The sequence below is a fragment of the Propithecus coquereli genome, unplaced genomic scaffold (genome assembly GCF_000956105.1).
Source record: "Propithecus coquereli isolate 6110/MARCELLA unplaced genomic scaffold, Pcoq_1.0 Scaffold84, whole genome shotgun sequence".
NCBI lineage: Eukaryota > Metazoa > Chordata > Mammalia > Primates > Indriidae > Propithecus > Propithecus coquereli.
Window position 1 is genome coordinate 2261132 of NW_012154618.1, and position 23740 is coordinate 2284871.

The 23740-nt window shown below is 38.6% G+C and overlaps 2 protein-coding genes across 2 annotated transcripts in view; one reads left to right on the plus strand and one right to left on the minus strand.

Moving 5' to 3' along the window:
* TDRD1 (tudor domain containing 1) overlaps nucleotides 1–19521 on the minus strand; it is a 45165-nt gene extending 25644 nt beyond the window's left edge. The window contains exons 1-6 of the mRNA XM_012663887.1: nucleotides 19438–19521; nucleotides 11903–12233; nucleotides 9790–9842; nucleotides 3297–3441; nucleotides 1696–1801; nucleotides 626–689 (exon numbers count right to left, since the gene is read on the minus strand). Of these exons, the coding sequence (XP_012519341.1) occupies nucleotides 626–689; nucleotides 1696–1801; nucleotides 3297–3441; nucleotides 9790–9842; nucleotides 11903–12203 (669 nt within the window). The 5' untranslated portion in view covers nucleotides 12204–12233; nucleotides 19438–19521. The remainder of the gene's footprint in view (nucleotides 1–625; nucleotides 690–1695; nucleotides 1802–3296; nucleotides 3442–9789; nucleotides 9843–11902; nucleotides 12234–19437) is intronic.
* Nucleotides 19522–23158: 3637 nt separating this feature from the next.
* Nucleotides 23159–23740, plus strand: part of CCDC186 (coiled-coil domain containing 186) — a 45296-nt gene continuing 44714 nt past the window's right edge. The window contains exon 1 of the mRNA XM_012663884.1: nucleotides 23159–23375. The gene's annotated coding sequence lies outside the window, so the exon portion shown is untranslated. The remainder of the gene's footprint in view (nucleotides 23376–23740) is intronic.

The following is a 23740-nucleotide window of genomic DNA, read 5'->3' on the forward strand; positions in this document are numbered from 1 at the left end:
GGCACATGCCTGTAGTCCCAGCTACTTGGGAGGCTGAGGCAGGAGGATCCCTTGAGCTCAGGAGTTTGAGGTTGCTGTGAGCTAGGATGATGCCATGGCACTCTAGCCAGGGCAACACAGTGAGACTCTGTCTCAAAAAAAAAAAAAAAAAAATAGAGGCTAGGAGCAGGCAAAGCTAAAAATTTTTCATAAATATGAGTAGGACACAACAGATGTTTTTCAGATTACAAATGATTTAGCCCACAGTTATCTAAATGGAAGAGAGCTATTAACAGAAAAAATGCTCCTTAGATAGATAACTAGGCCCTATTAGGGTACAGTACACGATACCAGAGAAGAGGTGCCTGCAGGGGCTATGAAGAATGGACTGTCCAAATGATTTTACACTGAGACACAACCACCTAGAGTCCTTTTTGGAAAAAACCTGGAAATAAAGTTATCAAAGACCCCCAACAGTCACCAGATCCCATCACTAAGGTGTATGGATTTACTCAACAGGAAATTTGTTTTTAAATAAATACTGGTAAAATGTAGAAATAAGTTCGGAATATTTTATCTAGCTTAAGTCCTCTTAATTCGATAAAGAGGAGTCATTCTTTAAAGACAAAGAGTAAGTCTACTATACCTCATTTTTCACTTCCATGTTCTTTGTTTCAAAAGATGATTTATTATTTTCAAGTTTGTGGAAACTGAAATAAAGCAACTGATTATAAAAATTATACTACAGAGGCAATTAAGAATAGGGACCAAAAATCACAATTATGTTAGATTCTCGACGAACAAAATCCAGAAAGAGCAAAACAGTTTCTCCCAGAGATGATCACAAAATAAAGCCACCCAGTGCTGACTATGCAACGGTCCACCCTGTGTGTGCATAGCCGTGCTTCTACCAAAAGCCACCTAATGAAAGGGAGACAGTCACAATCTCCAAGCCTCAGTTTTCTTATCTGTAAAATAGTGATAATCCCTACATTACTTACACAGAGTTTAGAGGATCAAATGAGGTTACATGTGAAACTGTTTTGTAAACTGGTAAACACCATGCAAGACTATGTCTTTAAAAATCACAACTCAAGAAGCAAGTGAGAGTTCAGACTTACTAAAATCCATGCAAGTATCTCACACCTGTAATCCTAACACTTTGGGAGGCTGAGGAGGGAGGACCGCTTGAGCTCAGGAGTTTAAGACCAGGCCTGAATAAGAGCGAGACCAACATCTCTACTAGAAATAGAAAAAATTAGCCGGGCATGGTGGTGCATGCCTTTTGTCCCAGCTACTCAGGAGGCTGAGGCAGGAGGAGCATATCATTTGAGCCCAGGAATTCAAGGCTGCAGTGAGCTAGGATGATGCTACTATACTCCAGCCCAGGTGACAGGGTAAGACCCTGTCTCAAAAAAAAAAAAAAAATCCAGGAAAGCATACATGATTGAAAATTAGGCATTCTAAAGATCTAACCATTAAAAAACTCACTTAAGGTTCAAAATTTTAATATTCTACTAATAAAATCATATTCACGAAAACTTAAGTTTGTAGAGTTGTTTGCTTCAGATTTGTACACTTTGTTAGACCTCAATAAGTAAAAAGTAACAATTTCTACATAGTATGGCCTGCTTAACTGACTAGATTCCTATTCTATCAGGAATAAACTTTTAAAATATTCTCTAATGAATAAAAAGGTCATGCATGAACACTTACTTTCGCTGAACGGGTTTGCACACAATGCTGTGTGCCGACCAGTCTCTTCTCTGACACACAGTGGAGCAGTAGTATGTCTGCTTGCACTGAGAACACCTCAGCGAGCCTAGAGAACACGACCGGGGAACAAGGCTTTATTCCAAATATTTGAGGTTGACATCAAGACATTTGCAAAGACCAGACATATCAAACATCATTCTATTAATCATATCAAAAACACTATTTGAAAAGAACTGTGCTATTTATGGTTGGGTCAAGTGCTCTCAAAATGCAGAGGAAAAAGACTGCAAAAATGAAAACGAGAGGAAGGTCAGACTGTAGATATACCTGACTTTCCTAACAGATCCTAGAATGTATGTTACAAAAGGAGCAATCAAAGGAAACACAAAAAACTCTGTTCTAGTGAAAACAACTTGTGCAAGCAGACTCAAATGGCTTACCGTGTACCATTAAAAAAAAAAAAAAAAAAGACGAAGAGAATCACACATGGAAACACCTGGAAAGTTTTGAAATAAAGTATTAAAGAGAAATCCTATCAGTACCCAGGCTGAAGAAAAAGGTTATCTAAAAAACAAAAATCACAGAAATGAAAAAAAATACAACAAAAAAAAATCTAGCTTGGCCTCAAATGCCCCTGTAAGAAAAGAAATGGAAAAAAACAAAGGACCTAAGTATCCAAATAGCCAGTGATGGACATGAAATATTGCTCAAGATCCCCAATCATGAGAGAACTGAGAGTTAAAACCACAATGAGGTACAACTATATACCCATGAGAAGGGAGTCATCCAAAAGGACTGACAATACCAAAAGCAGATACGGATGTGGAACAACTGGAACTCGTTACCAATGGGGAATGTAAAATGGGACACCACCTTGGAAAATGGTTTGGCCATTTCTGTTAAACATACACCTTCACTTTGACTCAGCAATTCTACTTCTATGTACGCACCCACCATGAATGAAAACATGCCTTCACAAAGATTTGTAGAAAACGGTTTAGACTGCTCTATTCATTGTAGACAAATGCTGGACCCAACCAAAAAGTTCATCAACAGGAGAACAGATAAAATATGGTATAAGCGTACAATGGAATACTCTTCAGCAATAAGCAAAAAGGAATACCTGCAGCTTGGATTAATCTCAAAACTACTACTCTAAATAAGCTTTAAAAGAGTCTATACTATGTGATTACATTTATTTGAAATTCTGTGACCAGCAAAATTGATTTATGGTTTTAAAAAAAAAAGAACAATAGTTGTCTTTCAGGGGTACAGTAACTAGGAAGGAACATGAGAGAACTTTCTGAGGAGACAGAAATATTCTGTTTCTTGATGGGGTGTTAGTTAGTGCATTTCAATGCATGTAATCTTTACCTAAAATAAAACTATAAAAATAATAATACAGTGAGGAAGCAGGGAAAATAGGACAAAATGGGTGAAGAAGAACGGTAGCACATTGACAGCTGTTAAAGCTGAGAGATGCGTGTGTGGCATACATGCAACATTCTATTTACAGCTTATGTGTTTATAATTTGCCATAAAATTATTTTTCAAATATGCACAGGAATAAGCCAACATATACCTAAGAGCAATGTACTCACCAAATAGGCCACAGCGATGGCAAGTTGTTGACCGAAAAGGAGGTCCTAAGGAGTTGAAGAGTGCTGGGTTATTTACGGACAAGGAATTCTCAACCAACTTGTGTAATTTTTTTGACGTTGCAGGAGGCACATTGTTGCTGGGCTTCTATTAAAAACAGAGAACAGCAATATTAGAATTTCGTAATAACTTTTTCTTTTAAATATTAGATGTGGGACTTTCTCTTCTGGTAAGATAGAGATTTACTTTTCCCTATTCCTCCTATTAAGTACAACTAAAAACCTTGAACTTATATATAAAAGAAACATAGGATGACTCTGAAAGTGAGGAGAGAAGGAGGCAGACTGACTAGGAACCTCAGGACCCAAAGGAGGACATGGTGGCAAGTTCTCTGGGTTTTCTTTTTGCCTCCTATATCCCAGATTGGGTGCTGGAGAAGCCAGAAACCCAGAAACACCAAAAGGCACAGAAAATAAAAGTCCCAACAAAAAACCTGCCCTCTAACCTGGTGCAGTGGTACATGCCTGTAGTCCCAGCTACTCAGGAGGCTGAGGCAGGACAACTGCTTGAGCCCAGGAGTTCCAGGCTGTAGTGTGCCATGGTAGTACCTGTGAACAGCCACTGCACTCCAGCCTGGGCAACACAATGAGACCCTATCACGTAAACTAAGAGAAAACAAAACACCACCCTGCTCTCTAGCCAAAGGACCAGGAAAGAAGCTGACGGCAAAACAGAAAACTTTTATCAGTAACTGCTCTACTCCAGAAAAACACCACAGAAAATACTGTGCTCCACAGATAAGAGTGTGGGGCCCAGACTCTTAGCCTCATGAGTCTACAACAACGTGCTCCTTATTACAACTGGTATAGTATCAGAGAAAGCCAACAGAAAAGGGTGCCAGCATTTCATCCCTGGGGTAGGGAGAGATGACACCCCTTCCTGTGAAGACCACACGGAAGCCTGGATTTCCACCAGGCAGTAATGAGGTGTCCCCTTCCCCACTGGGGTGGTGTCAGAGTAAGCCTAGTGAAGAGTCAGGACTTTTCACCACCATTCAACAGTAACAAGTCCCTCCCAGTACCCAATAGCTCAATGTCAACCCTCTCCCTACCCCTGGAAGGAAGCATTCACCACTCCCAGCCAGGGAGGAACCAGCTAAAGCCCAGCATGAAGCTCAAACTCCCACCCTTACCCAGCAGAAGGTAGAGCTCCCCAGATGAACATTGGAGGCTGAGTGAGGAACCTGGACATCTAGCACCCCACACACCTGGCAGTAACAAGGCAGCCCCTCTTCCCTTGATGGAGTAGTGTCAGAGGAAGCCAGCTAAAACAGAAAGTTTAAGTAAGATATAGAGTCTCATAATACCCAGGATATCCCAGTTTCAGTAGAAAATAACTCATCATTCCAAGAGTCAGGAAGATCACAAATGAATGCAAAAAAAATGCCAACATCAAGATGACAGATGTTAATTCATCTATGACAATTTTAAGGCAGTCATCAATATTATAACAAGCAATTATGAACATGCTTGAAACAAATGAATATCGAATCTCAGTGAAGAAACAGAAGATACAAAGAACCACCAAATGGAAATTTTAAAACTAAAAAGTATAATAACCAAAATAAAAAACAATAAGCGAAAATATGTATAGGTCCAATAGACTTTCTTTTCTCCTGAGTTTTCTAAATTATGTTTGACAGTTCAAGCAAAAATGATAACACTATCTGAAGCAGTTCTAAATCTGTGCAGACAAAATATATAAGACCTAAAGGGATGAGGGTAAAGGAATGTAAGAGAAGGTAAGGTGTTTACACTATACTCAAATTGGTAAAATGATGAGGCCAGTACACTGTGATAAGTTGTGTATATATGATGCAGTATCTAGAGCAACCACTGGAAAAGTTATATTAAGATATGCACTTAACACTATAGACAAATCAAAATGGAATCACAAAAAGCGTTTGAGTAACCCACAAGAAAGCAGGAAAATAGAACAAAACACAAATGGCAGGCTTAAACCCTTAAATATCAATAATTACATCAAATATAAATAGTCTAAACACACCAATTAAAAGACAGACTGGCTGAGTACATTAAAAAATGTTACCGATTGCATGCTGTCTATAAGAAACTCATTCTAAGTATAATACAGACATAGACAGATTGAAACTAAAAAGATGGAAAAAACGAGTGTTAAAAGAAAATATGAGTGGTTGTATTAATATCAGATAAACTACATTAGAGAGGAAAGAAAATTACTAGAGAGGGACATACATTGTGATGACAAATGAGTCAATCCAATAAAACACAGCGATCCTAAATATGTATGCTCCAAACAGAGCTACAAAATGTGAAGAAAAACCAAACTGCAAAGAGAAACAGACAATCCATAACTACAGTTAAAAACGTCAATATCTCCATCTCGACAACTGATGTAATAGAAAATCAGTAAGAACACAGAACTCCATATCACAATCAACCAACAGGATCTATTGGATATTTATAGATCTCCTCATCCAACAACAGCACAATACACATTCTTTTCAAGTGAGAAGAGAACATACACAAAGACTACATCCTGAGCCATAAAAACAAATGTCAAAAACTTAAGAAAACTGAAATCATACAGAGTGTTCTCTGACCACAATAGACTCAAACTTGAAATAATCAGCAGAAAGATAACAGATAATCTTCAAACATTTGGAAACTAAAAATACACTTCTAAATAACGCATGGGACAAAGAGGAGGATAAAAAGATACATTCAACTGAAAGAGAATGAAAATACAACACATCAAAATTTGTGGGACAGAGTTAAAGTGCTGCTGAGAGAGAAATGTATAGCACTAAACGCCCATATTAGAAAAGGTTTCAAATCGGTAACCTGAGCTCTCATCTAGAACCTAGAAAAATAGCAACACATGCCAAAGGAAGTAGAAGGAAGGAGACGAAGAACAGAAATCAATGAGATTAAAAACAAACTTAGAGGGGGAAAAAGAAGAAACAAACACCTGGTTCCTTGAAAAGATCAATAAAACTGACAAACCTCTAGCAAGAGAGATAATGAAGAAAAGGGATAAGATAGAAATTAACAATATCAGGACGTAAACAGAATATAACCATAGACTCACAGAAATCAAAATGATAATAGACTTGGAACAACTCTACACACAAATTTGACAATGTAGACAAAATGAATCAATTCCTTAAAAAACACGAGTTATCAAAATATGAAACAGATAATTTGAGTAGACCTATAAATATTAAGGAAATTATATAGTTTTAAAACTCCCCCAAAAGAAATCTCCAGGTCCAGATGGTTTTCATTAGAGAATTCTACCAAATGTTAAAGAAGAACTAACACCAATTCTATACAATCTCTCTTCCAGAAAACATTTTATGAAACTAATATTACCTTGATACTCAAACCACAAAGATAGTAAAGAAAATTATAGACCAAAATCTCTGTGAAAACAGATATAAAAATCCTTATTAAAATGTTACCAGATAGAATTCAGCAACACATAAAAATGATACCATGACAAAGTGGGATTTATTCCAGGAATGCAAGCAAGACACTGGTTAAATATTCAAAATAGCAACGTAATCCACCAAATAAACAGGGCAAAGGAAAAAAAAATCACTGTCATGCCAACAAATGCAGAAAAAACATTTGACAAAATTCAACACCTATTCATGATAAAAAGTATCAGAAAAGTAGGAATAGAGAAAACCTCATCAACTTGATAAAGAGCATCTACAAAAACCTCCGTCCAACATTCTATTAAATACTTAATGGTGAAAAACTGGAAACAAGGCAAGATGGCCACCGTCACCACTCTTATTCAATATAGTTCCTGCCAGAGCAATTAAGGCAAGAAAAGGAAATAAAAGGCATATATATTGAAAAGGAAGAAATAAAACTGTCCCTAAGATCTAGCATTTTAACAGCACAACAGGATGACCATAGTCAATAATAAGTTATTGTATATTTTAAGGTAACTAAAAGAGTGGAATTGGAATGTTCCTAACATAAATGATAAATGCTTGAGGTGATGGATGCTCCAATCACCCTGATTTATTACACAGTGTATGCCTATATCAAAACATCACATGCACCCCGTAAATATACACCACTATTAGGTATCCATAACAATTAAAAAAACAATTTTTAAAAGAAAAGCTTGAGGGAGCAACACGTTTCATCTATGAGGCAGAGAGCCTTCACCAGACACCAAGATTGGTGCCTTGATCTTGGGCTTCCCACCCTCCAGAACTGCAAGCAATACATTTCAGAAAGAAAGAAAGAAAAAGAAAGAAAAGGAAGGAAGGAAGGAAGGAAGGGAAAAAAGGAAAGGAAAGGAAGGAAGGAAGGAAGGGAAAAAAGGAAAGGAAAGGAAGGAAGGAAGGAAGGGAAAAAAGGAAAGGAAAGAAAGAAAGAAAGAAAGAAAGAAAGAAAGAAAGAAAGAAAATTGTCCCTATTTGCAGATGATATGATTGTCTATGTAGACAATTGTAAGGGATCTATAAAAAAAAAAAAATCCCTAGAATAAGTGACTTCAGCAAGGTCACAAGATAAACATAAAAACCAGTAATATTTCTATAGATTAACAATAAACATGAGGACACAGGGAAATAAAAAATACAACAGTAAATTTACACTCACTCAAAAAATGAAATACTTATGTGTAAATCTAGCAAAACATGTGCAGGACTTGTAAGGTGAAAACTATAAAGTGAAAGAAATCAAAGATCATAAATCGAGAGAGTGTGCTCATGGACTGAAGATTCAACACAGCAAAGATGTCAATAATTCCCCAATTGATATACAGGTTTAAAGCAGTTCATGTCAAAATCCCAGAGTGATTTTTTTGTAGATATGGATGAGATTATTCTAAACTGTATATTGGAAGGCAAAGAAACTTAGAATAGCTAAAACAACTTTGAAAAAGAAAAATAAAGCGGGAGGAATCATTCTTCCCAATTCCAAGATTTATTACACAGTCCAGTAATCAAGACTCTGTGGTACTGGTGGAGGGACAGATACATAGATCAACAGAAAATAACAGAGAACTTAGAATAGACCTACACAAATATGCCAGTTGATTTGACAAAAGTGCAAAAGCAATTCAGTAAAGATAGCATTTTCAACAAATGGCACTAGAACAAACGAACATCCATAAGAAAAAAAAAGTAAACCTCAATCTAAGTTTCCTAACTTAAACAAAATTAACTCAAAATGTATAACTTAAAATGTAAAACTATCAAACATTTCTGGGGGAAAAATGAACATTTTCAGGATTTAGAGTAGCAAGAGTTTTTAGATGACACCAAAAACAATCCATGAAAGGAAAAAACTGACCCTATTAAGAGGATAAAAAGACAAGCAGCAGACAAGGAGAAAATACTTTCAAATCACACACTTGACTAAGAACCAGTATCTGAAATATATAAAGAACTTTCAAGACAGTAAAAAAAAAAAAAAAAAATCCAATTAGTAAATAGACAAAAGACATGAAAACATTTCACCCAAGAGGCAAATAAGCACATGAAAAGATGTTTGGCATCATTACAGGAACGCAAATTAAAACCACAATGAGATTACTACACATCATGAAAACAGGTAAAATAAAAATACTGATAACACCAAATGTTGGTTAGGATGCAGAGAAACTGGATCACTCATTCTTGATGAGAATCTAAACAGTACAGTCACTCTGGAAAACATTTGGCAGTTTCTTAAAAAACAAAGTATGCAACAACTATACAACCTAGAAATTACACCCCTGGGCATTTTATCCTAGAGTACTAAAAACTTAGATTTACATTTACCCTGTATATGAATGAATATAGCAGTTTTAGTTTTAATAGCCAAAAACTGGAAACAATCCAGGTGCACTTCAATGGGTGAATAGTTAAACAAGCTATCAATACCATGGAATATTACTCAGCAATAAAAGGAGCAAACCACTGAAACATAAAACCTAGATCAATCTCCAGAGAACAAAATGCAAAATGAAAACAAAAACAATCCCAAAGGTTACACACTGCCTGTATGTAACCTTTTATATAACATTCTCAAAATGACAAAATTGTGGAAATATGCATTATATTAGTGGCTGCCAGGGATTAGGAAGAGGGTAGGGGCAGAAGGGAAGTGGATAAGGGACCCTTATAGTGATGGAAATGTTCTGTATCCTGATGGCATCTATGTCGAATCCCAGTTGTGATGTGTGCTATTGTTCTGTAGCATGTCACCACTGGGGGAAACTGGGCAAAGGCCACACGGGCTCTCCTTCTGTTATTTCTTACAACTGCATGTGAATCTATAATTATCTAAAAAGAAAAAGTTGCATTTTTTTAAAATGTACTAAAAAAGTTTGATCTTGAATGATACTTACAAATTAAATATTTCTTTATTAACAAAATACAAACATGTTTAGAATTTTTTTTACCTGAACGAAAACGCAAAATTGATTTTAAAAATAACTTACAGTATTTACTTCTTTGGGTGGTGAATTATTTCCAACTTTTAATGGTGAATTTCCTGGGGAGGAAAAATAATTCCTAATAAAAGCCAAATACTTTTCATTCCTCATAATGTAAAACAGCATAATTAGGTGACATTCAAATAATAGGGCTATGCCACAATGGCCTTATAGCTACACAATAAATAAGCAACATCCTACTTTTCCTAATGGAAAATAAAGACTTGTCTGAAATTTTCTTGACTAGTGTTCCTCTCATTGTGAGCTTTTCTCCATTTACTAAGGCAGCAGTTTTCAAACTTTTTGAACTCAGAACCCCTTTACACTTAAAAATTGAGCACCCCAAAGAGCTTTTATTTACATGGCTTATTTCTACCAATATTTACTATATTAGTAATCAAAACTAAATTTAAAATATTCATTTAAAAATGAATGCATTGCATGTTGACAATTTTTTAAAAAACTTTATTTTCCAAAACAAAACATAGTGAGAAGAGTTTTACATTTTTGCGTATCTCTTTAATGTTAGGCTTAGGACAAGACACAGCTAGATTCACATACATGCTTTTGCATTCACTGTCATGATATGTGGTCTTGGTTGAAACATCTGAAAAAAAAATCTGGCCTCACACAGATGATGTTTTCAAAGAGGAGGAATATTTAATGTGCTTCTCAGATAACTGTGGATATTCTCCTTTAATATCACACCAAAAAGTAAGCAGTAGTTTAAGGGTTAGTTGCAATGTGGATTCTAAAACCACATAGATGAATTTTCATGTTGTTACATTAGAATCCACTGATTAAAGCTGCACTTTGAATGGATTTTTACCCATGCAAGACTGTGCAACACCATGCACTGGTCATTTGGGAAAGACTGGTTGACTGAGGAACGCAGAGTTGCCAAATATTGACACATTTCATTATACAGTATCAAAAATTGACGTGTTAATATCACCTTGCATCTCACTAGAAAAGTCTAAGTACCGGAAGTTCTTAAACTCAGAGTGGCAGACACAAGTTTTTGAAATCCCAATTTGCTTGAAAGCATGAGTTTTATCATTAACAAAATACTGTCAGCTGTATTCCTTGAAGTCATAGGCTCACTTTTATTAATTTTTGAGAAAATCCTTGCCAGACAGCAAAGTCTGAAGAACCACTCTGTCATTCTTTTCAAGAGAAAAGGATATTCCAAGAAAAATTTCCCTTCATCTCGCAACTCAATTGGACACATGCTTTTCATACTTTCAATCGTCAGAAGTTACGAGTAATTCCCATTACACAAAATACTAAATATAGTTGTATACAGGGTCAAGATTTAACAAAATTAATAATTTTTACTGCTCCATCAAGGAGATATTTAAATGAAATGGGCATTTCTGCGTTTTGTTTGATTTAACTGCAAGTGTATGGCAATGAAAAACTCAATGACCACTAGCTCAGACTGGTGCCCCTGCTTTAAGGTGAGCTAATAAGGCCTTCACCTATCCTTGCTTTTGTGCCGTAAGTGTAAACACAGCATAGCAAAAAAGGTAAATAATGTTTTAACGTTATTAACAGTTTTGACCTCTTGGGGAACTCCAGAGGCCCAAGGACCATATTCTGAGAATTACATCACCATAATGTTAAAAGATCACATCTCACAAATATTCAAAGAGGCTAAATTCTACCAGGACCTAGCCTCCTTAAAAAGCAGGTTTTTAGAATTGGGACTAAAGGAATGATAAGACAAGTCAAATGAAACCAGTTAAAATCTTAGATATATCTTTGTGAGCTATTATATTCACAGCATAAAATTTACATGGTATTTTAAAAACATGGCCAATCTTTAGAACACCCCTTTAAAAAGCCAGAGGGTTTCTTTTCTACATTCCTAATACAGTTCTTTGATTATGAGGGACAAAGCTCATCTACGGACCCTAAGAATTCTTTCCTTGATCAATCAAGCCAAAGGTAGCTACTTGGTATCTGATTTTTCCTTCTAAATAATTAAATGCAGGTACTGTAAGTTAGTCATTTGGCTCTTCTGTTAACAGCCCACTTGTGTGTGGTTATACATACGTATGATAAGTCAGGGAAACCATCAGAATCAAAAAGTAGGAAGCCTGAAATTTTCACTCACCTGTTGGCAATTTCTTCCTGTCTCCTTTGAATCCAACTAATTCCCCATTGATGCCATTAAGGTTTGAAGATACCAAATTGTCTTCTTGACTAGCCAAATACTGTTTTGTTTGCTCACAAAGCAAAAAATTGTTCTTTTTATTTCCATTCTCTGGGCTTTTCAACCTGAAATTAGGATGGTTAGGATGTGCTCCAGGACTTCTTAAAGAATCTTGTGGTGGAAGCTTGCTTTCATTTTTCTCAAAATTAAATGGTTCTGTCATTTTACAAGGAGATGCTTCCAAATTATTTCTTGACATCATATTAAGCGGCAACTTAACATTCGCAGAGGTCTAAGGAAAGAAATGTATTTAAGAGGCAACTTTTAATTTCAAAAGTAGAACTGTAGGCTCAGGTGATTTCTTTCAAATACTTATGTAACAGGTTAATTCCTATAAACGATTCCAAAGTGGACATAACCATGACTTCAAAGCCAGCCCTAAAAAGTACAAGGGGAAAAACAAACAAACACACAATTCTCTATCAATTAAGTACAAACTCCAAATTTAACAGACCAACAAAAGACCAACTCAAGAGAAATCAAGAGTAATCTCGGGGTTCAACACCAATTCCTTACTTTTAAAAGCTTTTGAAACAACAGTAATAGAAAAGGTCTCTCAGTGTTTTAAAAGAAATATTTCCAACCTAAAGCCTACACCTTAAAGGCAAAATACAGTAGAGGTTACTGTTTCAATCGGGGTCATCACTTACCTTCCTACCTTCTCAGAGTCCCTCTATCCTCTCTTCTTCAGGCTGCACCAAGACCTTGAATGTGCTGAACTCAGTACCCAGAAGGCCCTGGCTCTCTCATCTGCCTGATCATCCCGTCACCCTTCACAATCCATCTCAGCTGACCCCTGTTCCATCTGGTTTTCCCAAGCCCCCTCCTTTGATAATCTCCAGCTGAACTTCTATAAATTACAACTTGCACCTACTGCTTTTAAGGACCTATCTGTGTGCACCTTTCTCTACTGCAAGTGTTCCGTGTTTAATCTGTCATAAAGGGCCTCTGAGAAACCTCTATCCAGAAATGATCCTGGCTGGTTGTTTTTCTATTACTCTTTTTTTATTTTAAAATCTGTAAAATTCTGTTTATTATGTTCTATAACAACCCCATTCAATAGAAATATAATATTTCACGTGTAGTTTTAAATTATTTAGTATTTCTATTACTCTTAAAGAATATTAAGTACCCTGCCCAGGGGGAGTAATTAAAGTGACAACTCTTCTTTTTGAAGTAGTGACCTATAGCTTTTTATCCTGCAGACTGCAGGCAAAACTTCTGCTTATTCTCAAAACTGCTCAGAGGGGGAAAAAAAAGTCACAGAGAGCTGAAACTAGCATCACTAATATCTAAATATTGTTTAACATGGTTTTGAATAAAAGATAAAGAAATTGCAGAAAAATCCTCCCTGTTGGTATCCCAAGACTTCTGTCTCATTTCTTGTTTTCAATTAGACCTAACCAAATCCAATGACAACACAGAAACGATATTGAAGTTCAAAGAAAAAAATAAGCACAGTCAAAGGTGAGGAACTCTCAGAGAACCAGACGCTGGGAAGATTCCTGATAGAATGACCGCAGGTGGGCAGCTACGGTGAGAGATCCCACAGCTGCCAGGGGAGGTACACCTGTACCATAAGTGTGCCTAAAATGGAGGAAGACTAAGAATTACAATGTTTTATACAACAAGAGAGCAATATTGTTAAATTACAGAAGGAAAACAACCTTCAGGTAAAATCGGGTGGGAGTGGGATGTGAATGCTGAGTAACTCTAGACTTTGCACAAGAAATACAAAGAATGTGCATTAAAATATTGTAGAAACCGCAAGAATAGAAGCAGAATGTATAACTTTAAAATCACAGAAGAAAAAAATCTTAATCCAACAGAAAAAAAAAAAAGTCAAGCAAGGCAAATAGAAAACATCAAATAAGATGACAGAACCAAACCCAAGTAAGTATCAATGAATTAGTCTCAAAAAAGAAAAAAAAAAGACCCAAGGAGAAAACATTCAGCAAGACGTTAGGCACAAAAGGTATACATAAAACCAAATTTTATGGTAAGGCTGAAAATAAGAGGACCAGTTGTGTGCTATGCAAATAACTAAAATAAAGGTAGAATATCAATATTAACAGCAGATAAAATAGAACTCCAGATAGAAAATATTGCAACAAAGGAAAATATTTTACATTGGCTTTAAAAAAGCACTCCAAGGACACGGCAAGCAGCCAGGAATCCCTCAGTCACAGTAACGTTGTTTTGAAATACGTAAAGCAAAAACCAATTGATGGAGAAGAAATTCAATCCACAATGTTAAGGACACGTCTGCCTTACACCCTACTGGTCAAACAGAAGACAAGCAGTAATAAGGACTAGTTTAGTAACACAACAAACTTGTTCTAATAGGGACCAATACAACCAACAATATTAATTCTTCAACACTGAGCATATACTGGACTACAAAGACCACCTCAACTAACTCCAAAAAAACTAGTATCATATGGACTACATTCAAGCATCACAATATACACAAATCTCCACCTCAGACTATCCCAGAGAATCAGCCTGCAACCACCACAATAGAGGGTGGAAGATATTTTTTTTGTTAATTTAAAGTGGTTTAAAAAAAAAAATCAGAAAGGAAATGACAGCAAGCCTGACCATATAAACAATTAAAAGCTTACTACCAATAGTAAACAGGCCAGGAAATAAGTATTATCACCAAGATGACAAATTTGATACCTTTTCAAAAGTGGGATAAATATTGAAAACACTCAGATACTTTAGCGGACACCATGGTTGACTGACTCAAACGCCATTCAACCTCTGATGTGCCAGCTGAAGTTAGTGACAATACTCTTCACAATTAGAGTTCTCCTAAGGGGGGCTTCTGAGAAAGTTCTACCCTTTCCTGATGAACAGGGACAGATGTGGCTAGCAGGGTCCTTTCCTCCTGACTTCCTGCTATGTGGACCTGAGGCCTGGACATGTATCACCCATCTAGCAATCTGGAAGCAATAAGCACACCCTCAGGGTGGTGGAGAGTCGCCACTCCAGCTCTGGTCTGCCTATGCATAGACTTGCTGTGGCATCCTGGACAAGTTAAGTCCAGGAGTTTTCTATGATTTGCAGCCCAATTGGTACAGATATCAATAAACAAACAAAATGCATGAACAGAATATAGAGAGGATGAAGACTAGTTGATACACATAAGGGGGAAAACATGATGCAACCTCATCTATAGAAAAAAAAATTCAAACTGAAATAACTATGTATTATTTTCCACCTAATATGGGTGCAATTAAAAAGGACACCAAAAAAAAAAAAAGAAAAAGAAGAAAAAAAGGAAAAGGACACTCATTACTGAAGGGAATATAAATTAAATATGCTCTTTCTTGGAAGCAATATGGCAATACACATAGATCTAAAGAGTTTCTAAAAACATTCCTTGCCATTGACTTAGTAACTTTATTTCTATAAATTGTCCCATTAAAATAATCCTTAAACACCAAAAAATCCTATATGTATTAATGTCCATTTAAAATGGCAAAAAGGAAAAAGAAAGTTAACTGTGAAGCCTCTACTAGATAGAGTACTACACTATCACTCAGAATCCTAGCTTCGAAAAACATTGTAAAATGTCTGTTAGAACAGCAAATGAAAAATCAGGAAAAAACCTGTATATTCAATATAATTATAACTGCAAAAGAAAACACAAAACTCTGTAAAAGAGAGATGAATGAATTTTAAATAACAATGAGTACTGTGGGGTAGGTGGGTTGATGAGGGAATCTTTCACTGTCCTTTTCATTTTCTAAATTACGTTAAAGGACGAATTGCTTTTATAGAAAAAAGCACTTTAAAGTATTGAAGTATCATTTCATATTAAATTAAACATTTTTTTCCTAAAATGTGGTTACTTAATTCTAAACCAAGTAAAGGATTATAGTAATATTTAAACCATAAAACTAGGGTATAGTCATCTTCTCAAGACACCAAGTAGAAAGCCCTCAACATGCTGCACAGGACTCCTGAGACAGGCTTTCATAACACTGTCCTTATTTAGTAACTTAGGTTGCCAGTCAACCCATAGTCAGCTCCTTACTACCCTGTGTTACAGTCACCTATAGATAACTATGTCTGTCTTCTAGACTATTTTAAGTGCTTGAGTACAGGAACTCTTATTTTTAAAAATAAACTAAAAAAAACCTATGATTTCCCATGGCATCCAATATGGTGCTTTTTACATCCAGGCATTCAAAAGATATTGCTATGATAAAAACTATGTAAAATGCGCTATTATGTTGTTTTCGTGACAGCCTGGACAGGAAAAATGAAATGCAATGTTTGAAATGACATCTGGCAGTGTAAAGTGGAAAATCACATCATGCTGTGAGGTTTACTGAAATTTAATAACAAAACTTCAACAACTCTCCCCAAATCCAAATATTAGTAAATATATTTGACTTTAGGACAACTATTGTTGTCAGTCATAGACTTACTGTAAAGTTTAAGTAGCAAGAAGATTTAACCTTAAAATATGGTGGAATGGGGCCGGGCACGGTGGCTCACGCCTGTAATCCTAGCACTTTGGGAGGCCGAGGAGGGCGGATTGTTTGAGCTCAGTAGTTTGAGACCAGCCTGAGCAAGAGCGAGACCCCGTCTCTACTAAAAATAGAAAGAAATTTATCGGACAACTAAAAATATATAGAAAAAATTAGCCGGGCATGGTGGCACATGCCTGTAGTCCCAGCTACTTGGGAGGCTGAGGCAGGAGGATCGCTTGAGCCCAGGTGTTTGAGGTTGCTGTGAGCTAGGATGACGCCATGGCACTCTAGCCCGAGCAACACAGTGAGACTCTGTCTCAAAAAAAAAAAAAAAAATATATGGTGAAATGTTAATATTTAGGTTTGAAGAACACCTCATTTGCCTCACCCTATTTAGCAATTTTCATTACAACACCCAGGGCAAATAGACATCTAGACCTGTTCTAGGACCAGAAGTGTCATACTTCCTTTCATTTGGGATAGCCAAGTGCACTACAATCTTCTTTGTAAAATGGTTCTGTTGCCAACTGACTCACTTTTGTTGCTGTCCTGTGACCACAACCTTCTAAACATCTGACACAGCCATCAGGTCCCCTTCCTCCAGGTCCTTCACCTGCTCATGTGACACCTTCCAGACTCCTCATGATTGTGGACTTTCTCTAGTTCATCAGAGACCCTCATATAGACAGGATTCTCAAAAGAGCACTGGATCCAGACATGGGCTGACAACTGGTCCAAAAGGAGAGTCAAGATATCCCTGACTTCGAACACTACTTCCATTTATGCATTAGCTTTTGGAGCAGGCAACCAGGAGTCCACAAAAACTTTCAGTCACCTAAAACCTTTTGGAATTTTTAAAAAACGTGTAAGTATCAAACCATTATATTTACTTTGGTTTGATTTACAGTTGTATGAATTTCAACATTTACAGTTCTATGAGGTTAAACATACAGATTTATGTAACACCACAACTGGGATACAGGTTATTAAGGCTGAATTTTACAAAGCATTACAAAACTGTAAGATTCTAAATTTATTCCTACTTTGCTTCATCTTGTCCTAACCACTAGGCATATGTGAATCTCAAGTGGACAGGCCCTAAGGCATAATGCATTCTCAACCTCAGGCTGCAGACTTCTGATACACAGGTAAAGAGATATGACAGGTATTGCTGCAAGGGCCACAAAATCTCAAGGGCTGACCTCACCCAGTTTTAAAATAAACAATTTGTCACATATACAATCTACTATTTTTTACATGCTACTGGTGATGAATAAAAATGTATTTAATCATCCTGGAATCCACAGTAATTAGTTACGTGCTTATTTAGCTTAAACAAGAAGTTAATTATTAATAGAAGGGTCCCAACATTTCTTTCTATTAAAGGCATCCTTATTTTCCTCGAATTCGGAATCAATGACGTATAAAAGAGCAGTGGACTGAAAGTGACTAATTTCTGTAGTTCTACAGGTGAAAATGAGGCCTCGGCTTTCTAACTCTTTTTGTTCTGTGCTTCATGCTTTGACTGCAATAAGACTTATAGCTCCCTAGGGAAGACCCTCTCTTTTACTCCTTTGAAATCTTATCCCCTCTCCCTCATGCTGCTGGGAGCATCCTAGGATACACTGCAAACAGTAAGGTAAGCCATTTCTTTTCCCTCCAGTAAACCACAGCATATTAAACGTGCATACAGAGAGAACACTTAGCTTTAATATTTTTCCTTCTCTAGTGTTTGCTTTGTCTTCCTGGTAACCCCATGCATTCAATGAGAGCCATTCTTCTACTCAAAGGAAACACTCTGTCTTAAAGCTACAAAACTCAATGGTTCGGTACAGCATGAGCTTTGAAACTAGCCTGATCCAAGTCTCAACTTCTCCATTTAGCTATGCTATCTTGGGCAAACCACTTCATCTATTCCAGGATTCAGCGACTGTAAAACGTGGACAGAAGCAGTAACTTCCTCATAAATTCTAATCATGAGGATTAAATGAGAGACTGTCCGTAAACCGCTTAGCACAGTGGCTGGTGCTACCTACGTACTGAAAGGGCTGCTATCATTTCTACTTTACTCTCATACCACGCCTAAACACACACAAAATTTCTTCCATTCATGTGGAACCAGTTTGCACGTTTAGGATGGAAACAATTTGAGGATTAAAGTATTCTTATTTCGTTGTTCCTAAAAAAGAACAAGGGAGACGTGGGGAATTGAAGTAAGCACCTTACACCGCTGAAATGAAAATGCAGGTCAGAATCTATGGCCTTGCATTTTTGCACACAGTCCCGTTTGTGCCTCGCTAAGGGAACCAGAAACATCAGCTCCCTTAGTTCAGAGGCCTGGCAGAGCAAACACATTTATAGCGAGGGCCCTAGTGCCAAGAAAAGCTATTGTTGGCACACAGTTGACAAGCTAGAAGCACTCGTTAAATGAACCAGCACCAGCTTACCCATACATAAGTGAATGCCTCGCCGCATCTTCCTTTCCTAAAGGAGGGAGGAGGTGTTAGGGGAAAAAATGTCTAATAAAATATTAATATAGCTTGCACTGTGGCTTTGAGTTAAACAAAGGAACTCAATCCACAAACAAGTTTCTTCTAGAGAGAAGGGGAAAGCTCACATTTTGAGAAGTCACACCCGAAAGTGCTATTTCGAAACACAATGGGGCGCCCCGGCTTGCCCAGGCCTCAGGTCCTGAGCCTCTCGCTCCTCCAATCAATACACAGCCCCCCACACCCAAACCTCCAACCCCAGACCGGCCCTTCCCGGCCAAGGCTCCAAAGTGTCTACCCTTCCCTCCTCTCTCTACTTGCAGGACCCTTGTGCCCGCTCAACGCCCGACTTCAACGCCCAACCTCAACGTCCAGCCCCCAACGTCTGGCCCCCAACGACGGAAGCCCTGGAGCCCTCATGCAGCCCCTCTCCCACCCTCGTGCGCCTGGGAACCCTGACCTGGAAAGAGGCGAAAGGGCCACTGACCCCGGCCTGTCTCGGAAGTCTGGCCGTGGTGGCGACTGCAGCTGCCCGGGAGCCCCGCTGTCTACGTGCGCTCCCTGAGCTCACTTGGCCTCCAAGGCCCAGCAGGCCCCAGGTTCCAGCGTGGCGCCTGCGCAGTCGGCGCCCACGTGCGCCCCGCGAGGCCACGTGCGCCCTCCGGGTTTCTGGGAAGCTGCGCTCTGGCCCTGGGGATGCGCGCTGTTCTCCAAGGCTTGTGCTGCCGTGGGGTGCGGAGGCTGCGGGCTCAGAAAGTTCCTCTGCGGAAACTTTATGCAGCTATGTGTTCGAACTTCTCCTAGAAAGGTGTCCCTGGGAACTCCGTGGGCAGGCAAATTTTGAGTGCAAAGATGCACACCTTGTCTCCGCAAAAGCCACTTGGGTCGCCTTAGCCACATAAAGGTCTTTCAAGGTTTCAAATTAATCCAGTGCCTCTGCCTGGTCTTGGAAACTGCATACACGTGATTTCTCTCTCTCTCTTTTTCTGACTGAGGGCATGTGATTCCGTTGGTGTTGGTCAAAGAAAATATTTTTTAACTTTTTTATTTTTTTTATTTTTTGCTGTGGGACTTTTCTAACAAATTCGGAAGAATGGGACCCCAGTGTACCCACCACCCAGTTCCAACATTATCAGTTTATTATCAATCTTGTCTACATGTGTACCCCAGTCACTCTTCGTGCAATGTTTTGAAGCAAATGCCAGATTTTTAGCTTTTTTCTTTTTAATATATTTTTAGAAGTTTTAGACGTACAGAATAAATTGAAAAGAAAGTACTATACAGAGAGTTCTCACATAAGCCACATCCAGTTTCCCCTATTATTAACGTGTTCTATTAATATGATACATTGACAATTAACAAACCAATATGCGTATATTGTCAACTAAAGTTCATAATTTATTCAGATTTCTTTAGTTTTTATCGTCCGTTTTCTGAGCCAGGATCCCATCCAAGACATCACATTACGTTTAGTTGTCATGTATCCTTAAGGTCTCCTTGGCTGTGGCATTTTCTCAAACTTTCCTTGTTTCGATGACCTGTACAGCTTCCTGGAGTACAGGTCAGGCCTTTTGTAGGAATTTGTCTGTTTTCTCATGATTAAAATGGAGTTATGCATTATTGGAAGGAAGACTCCAGAGGTAAAGTGCATCATATCAAGCGAACATCCTATGAACATCATTTATGACAATTGACGTTGGACTTGATCATCTGGCTGAAGTAGTGTTTGTTAGGTTTCTCTACCATGAAATTACTTTCCCCCCCTCCTTCCCACACTATACACTGTAAAAGGAAGCCATTATTTGGAACATACATCTAAGGAGTAGGGAGGTATGCTCTGCCTCCCTGAGGGTGGAGTATCTACAATAATTATTTGAAATATTTCTGCATACTCTTCTCCCTCATCAACTTATTCAGTCATCTATTTATATCAGTATGGACTCAAGGATATTTATTTTATATTTAGGTTATAATCCGATACTACTGTATTTCCTTGCTCAAATTGTTCCGGCTTTGGCTGCTGGGAGCTCTTTCAGTTGGTTCCTGTTCTTTCCCATACTCCATCACTGTGGGGCTTTATTTTTGTTTGTCTTTGAGCACTTTCTTACTTTCTGGATATTGTATCTTTTCATCTGTAAATATTTAAGTATGTGTCTTTAAGAGATTATGACTTTTAAATAACATCACCAAAATTTATCCCACTTTTAACAATAATTTCTTAATATCATAAAGTCAGTATTTAAAATTTCCAGATAGTGTCAAATGTTATTTTTAATAGTTGGTATGTTAAATTCAGGATTAAAACAAGATCCTGTATTTGCACTCAGTTTTGTATTTTAAAAAGAAAAATTTTAAAAATCCTGTACTTTTCTTAGAATTTACTGATTGAAATAACTGCAGTTCTTCTCATATTTGATTTTGTTGATTGCATCCCCTTTGGCAAGAATACCTCACAATTGGTGTTGTGTTTCTCTATTGCAGCACATCAGAAGATATATAATGTGTAGTTGTTTCACTTGAAGGGATATTAAGATTGTTCTAGTAAGTTCAAGTGTTGTCAGCCCCCTCCATGCATTATCAAGTTTCCCATCAGCTTTCATCTAATGGATCTAGACCGACATTACCTAGATCCGTTATTTCATTAGGGTTTGAGAAATGGCGATAGTCCATCTTTCCTTCTGCATTTATTACGTGAAATTCTATAGAGAAGAACTTCCCCACAGCAACCATTTGATTGAGCCTATTAACTTTTATTGGGAAATGATATTTAGAGATCATAGTCTGGAGAATAGGGGCGTGCGTTGGGTTGGTCATTGTTCTAGGCCTTTTCAGTGGACAGACTTTTTTTAATGAAAAAAATGCACCATAAATTCATTCCAATATTTCTAAATTCAAATATAGGATTACAGAATTATTTAATTTCTTTGGTTTATATTTGTGTTTCTTTTATAGTGAAAAACTTGGTTCCCAAAGAGATTTATATGCTTTATACTAATTATAAATTCAGAAATATTCAGAAATATCTATGCCAATGTTATTACTGACACTATGAATGTTAAAAACAGCTTAAGGTTTCTTCGATTCCCCCCCCCCTTGGATTAATATATCTCATTAGAAATGTTCGGTCGATTTATTGCTTTAGAGTCAAATAATTTTTTACTGTCACAAACACTTTAACTGAAAAGTGTGTTTTTTAATGCAGTATCATCATTTAAGGAGGCCAGTACCATTTCATGTTGAAAAGGAAAGAGGAACAGAGTTATACAGTTGTGTGTGTGTGTATGTGTGTGTGTGTGTATATACATATATATATTTGACAGCAGTTAGTATCAAAGAAGCTTAACATAATGGTAGTAAGTTGTGCTTTATATACTCTTGCATTGAAGACTCGTGTGAATTAACTATTTTCATTCATGAGTTGTGCATAAGAAGTCTTAAACCAAAGAAATCGTTTCACTGAACAGAGGAGGTTTGCAAAACCTCCACAGACTAAAGCTACTCGCCTTCCTTCTCCGGACCTAGGTAGCCAACCGTATTCAACACACTTTTCGTTGCCACGCTGCGTCCTGGGACAACCAACCAGGAGAGGGCAACCCCTGCCCTCAAGACGCTCACAGTTTGGTGCCGGAGATGAACGCACCAACAGTTTATTATAAAACAATGGCAGTAGCGCCACGCTGAAGATATAAACTTGGCTGTTATCGAAATCCTCCGAGGTCTCGCCCAGGATTGAATTGTCTAACCAGCAGGTAAGCTGCTACTGCTGACTCCACCCACCTTAAGTGCAAGGTTTGCGCATCAGAGCCGGGAAGCCACAATTTGGAATTCTCTTTTATTGCTTTATGCCCCTGACTCATCCGAAGACAGGCCAAGGGTGAGGAGGGATAACATCCAATGAGTGCTTCCCGCTGAGAGAAACAACCTGCTTGGGTTGGGGAGGGGCGTGAAAGGCGTGACAGGACTAAGGACGGGACAGCCGGCTCGCCAGGTTAGCGTGAACGTAGGTGCCGGGCTTGCCTAAGCGCCGGGCGGGGCCTCCCGGGGCCGCGAGGTAGGAGGCGGTGCTCCTCCGGCCCCGCCCACTGCAGACAGGTTACTGGTAACCTCAAGGTATGTCGCGTCACGCCGCCCGTGCCGCGCTGGTTGGCTCTTCCAGGGAGCCCCGCCCCCTCAGCTGTAGCCGGGCCGGTCTCAGCGTCGCCGCCATCTTTGTTGATGTGTCAGCTCAGCGGGTGTTTGGGGAAGCTGCGGCGGAGAGAGCGAAGTGTCGGCCCTCTTCCTAGCTGCTGTCTCTCCCTCCCACTCCTGGTCTGCCGGACCCCGCTATGAAGAAGTTGGCCCCTGAGCTGGAGCTCCAGCGGCTTCGTTAGGGTGTGGCCTGAGGCTGGGAGAAGTGCGGTGAGTGCCAGAGGGGCTCCCGGGGCGAGCCCGAGAGCCGCGGTGGCGGCGCGATGGGGCTGCCAACCTCTTGCGCTGTCCTGCAGGTCCTGGGGCGGGGGCGAGCCGGTCCGCTGCCTAGCTTCTCTGGGGCCAGAGGAAGGAAGGCGAGGGCTGGAGCACAGGATTCGGAGCCCCCTTCTTTTCCCTGCCTCCCTCCTTCGGGTCCCGGGCCGCCAGGGGAGGGAGGCGACACAGACGGGTGGGCAGGGGTCGTAGGGGCTGTACCTCGAAAGCGACGGGATTTGGGCCTGGGCTGCGAGTGTGAACTGCTGCTAAGCCCCACCTGCTCGAGTACCTTTCATAGCCTCAGTCACCTGTTTTTG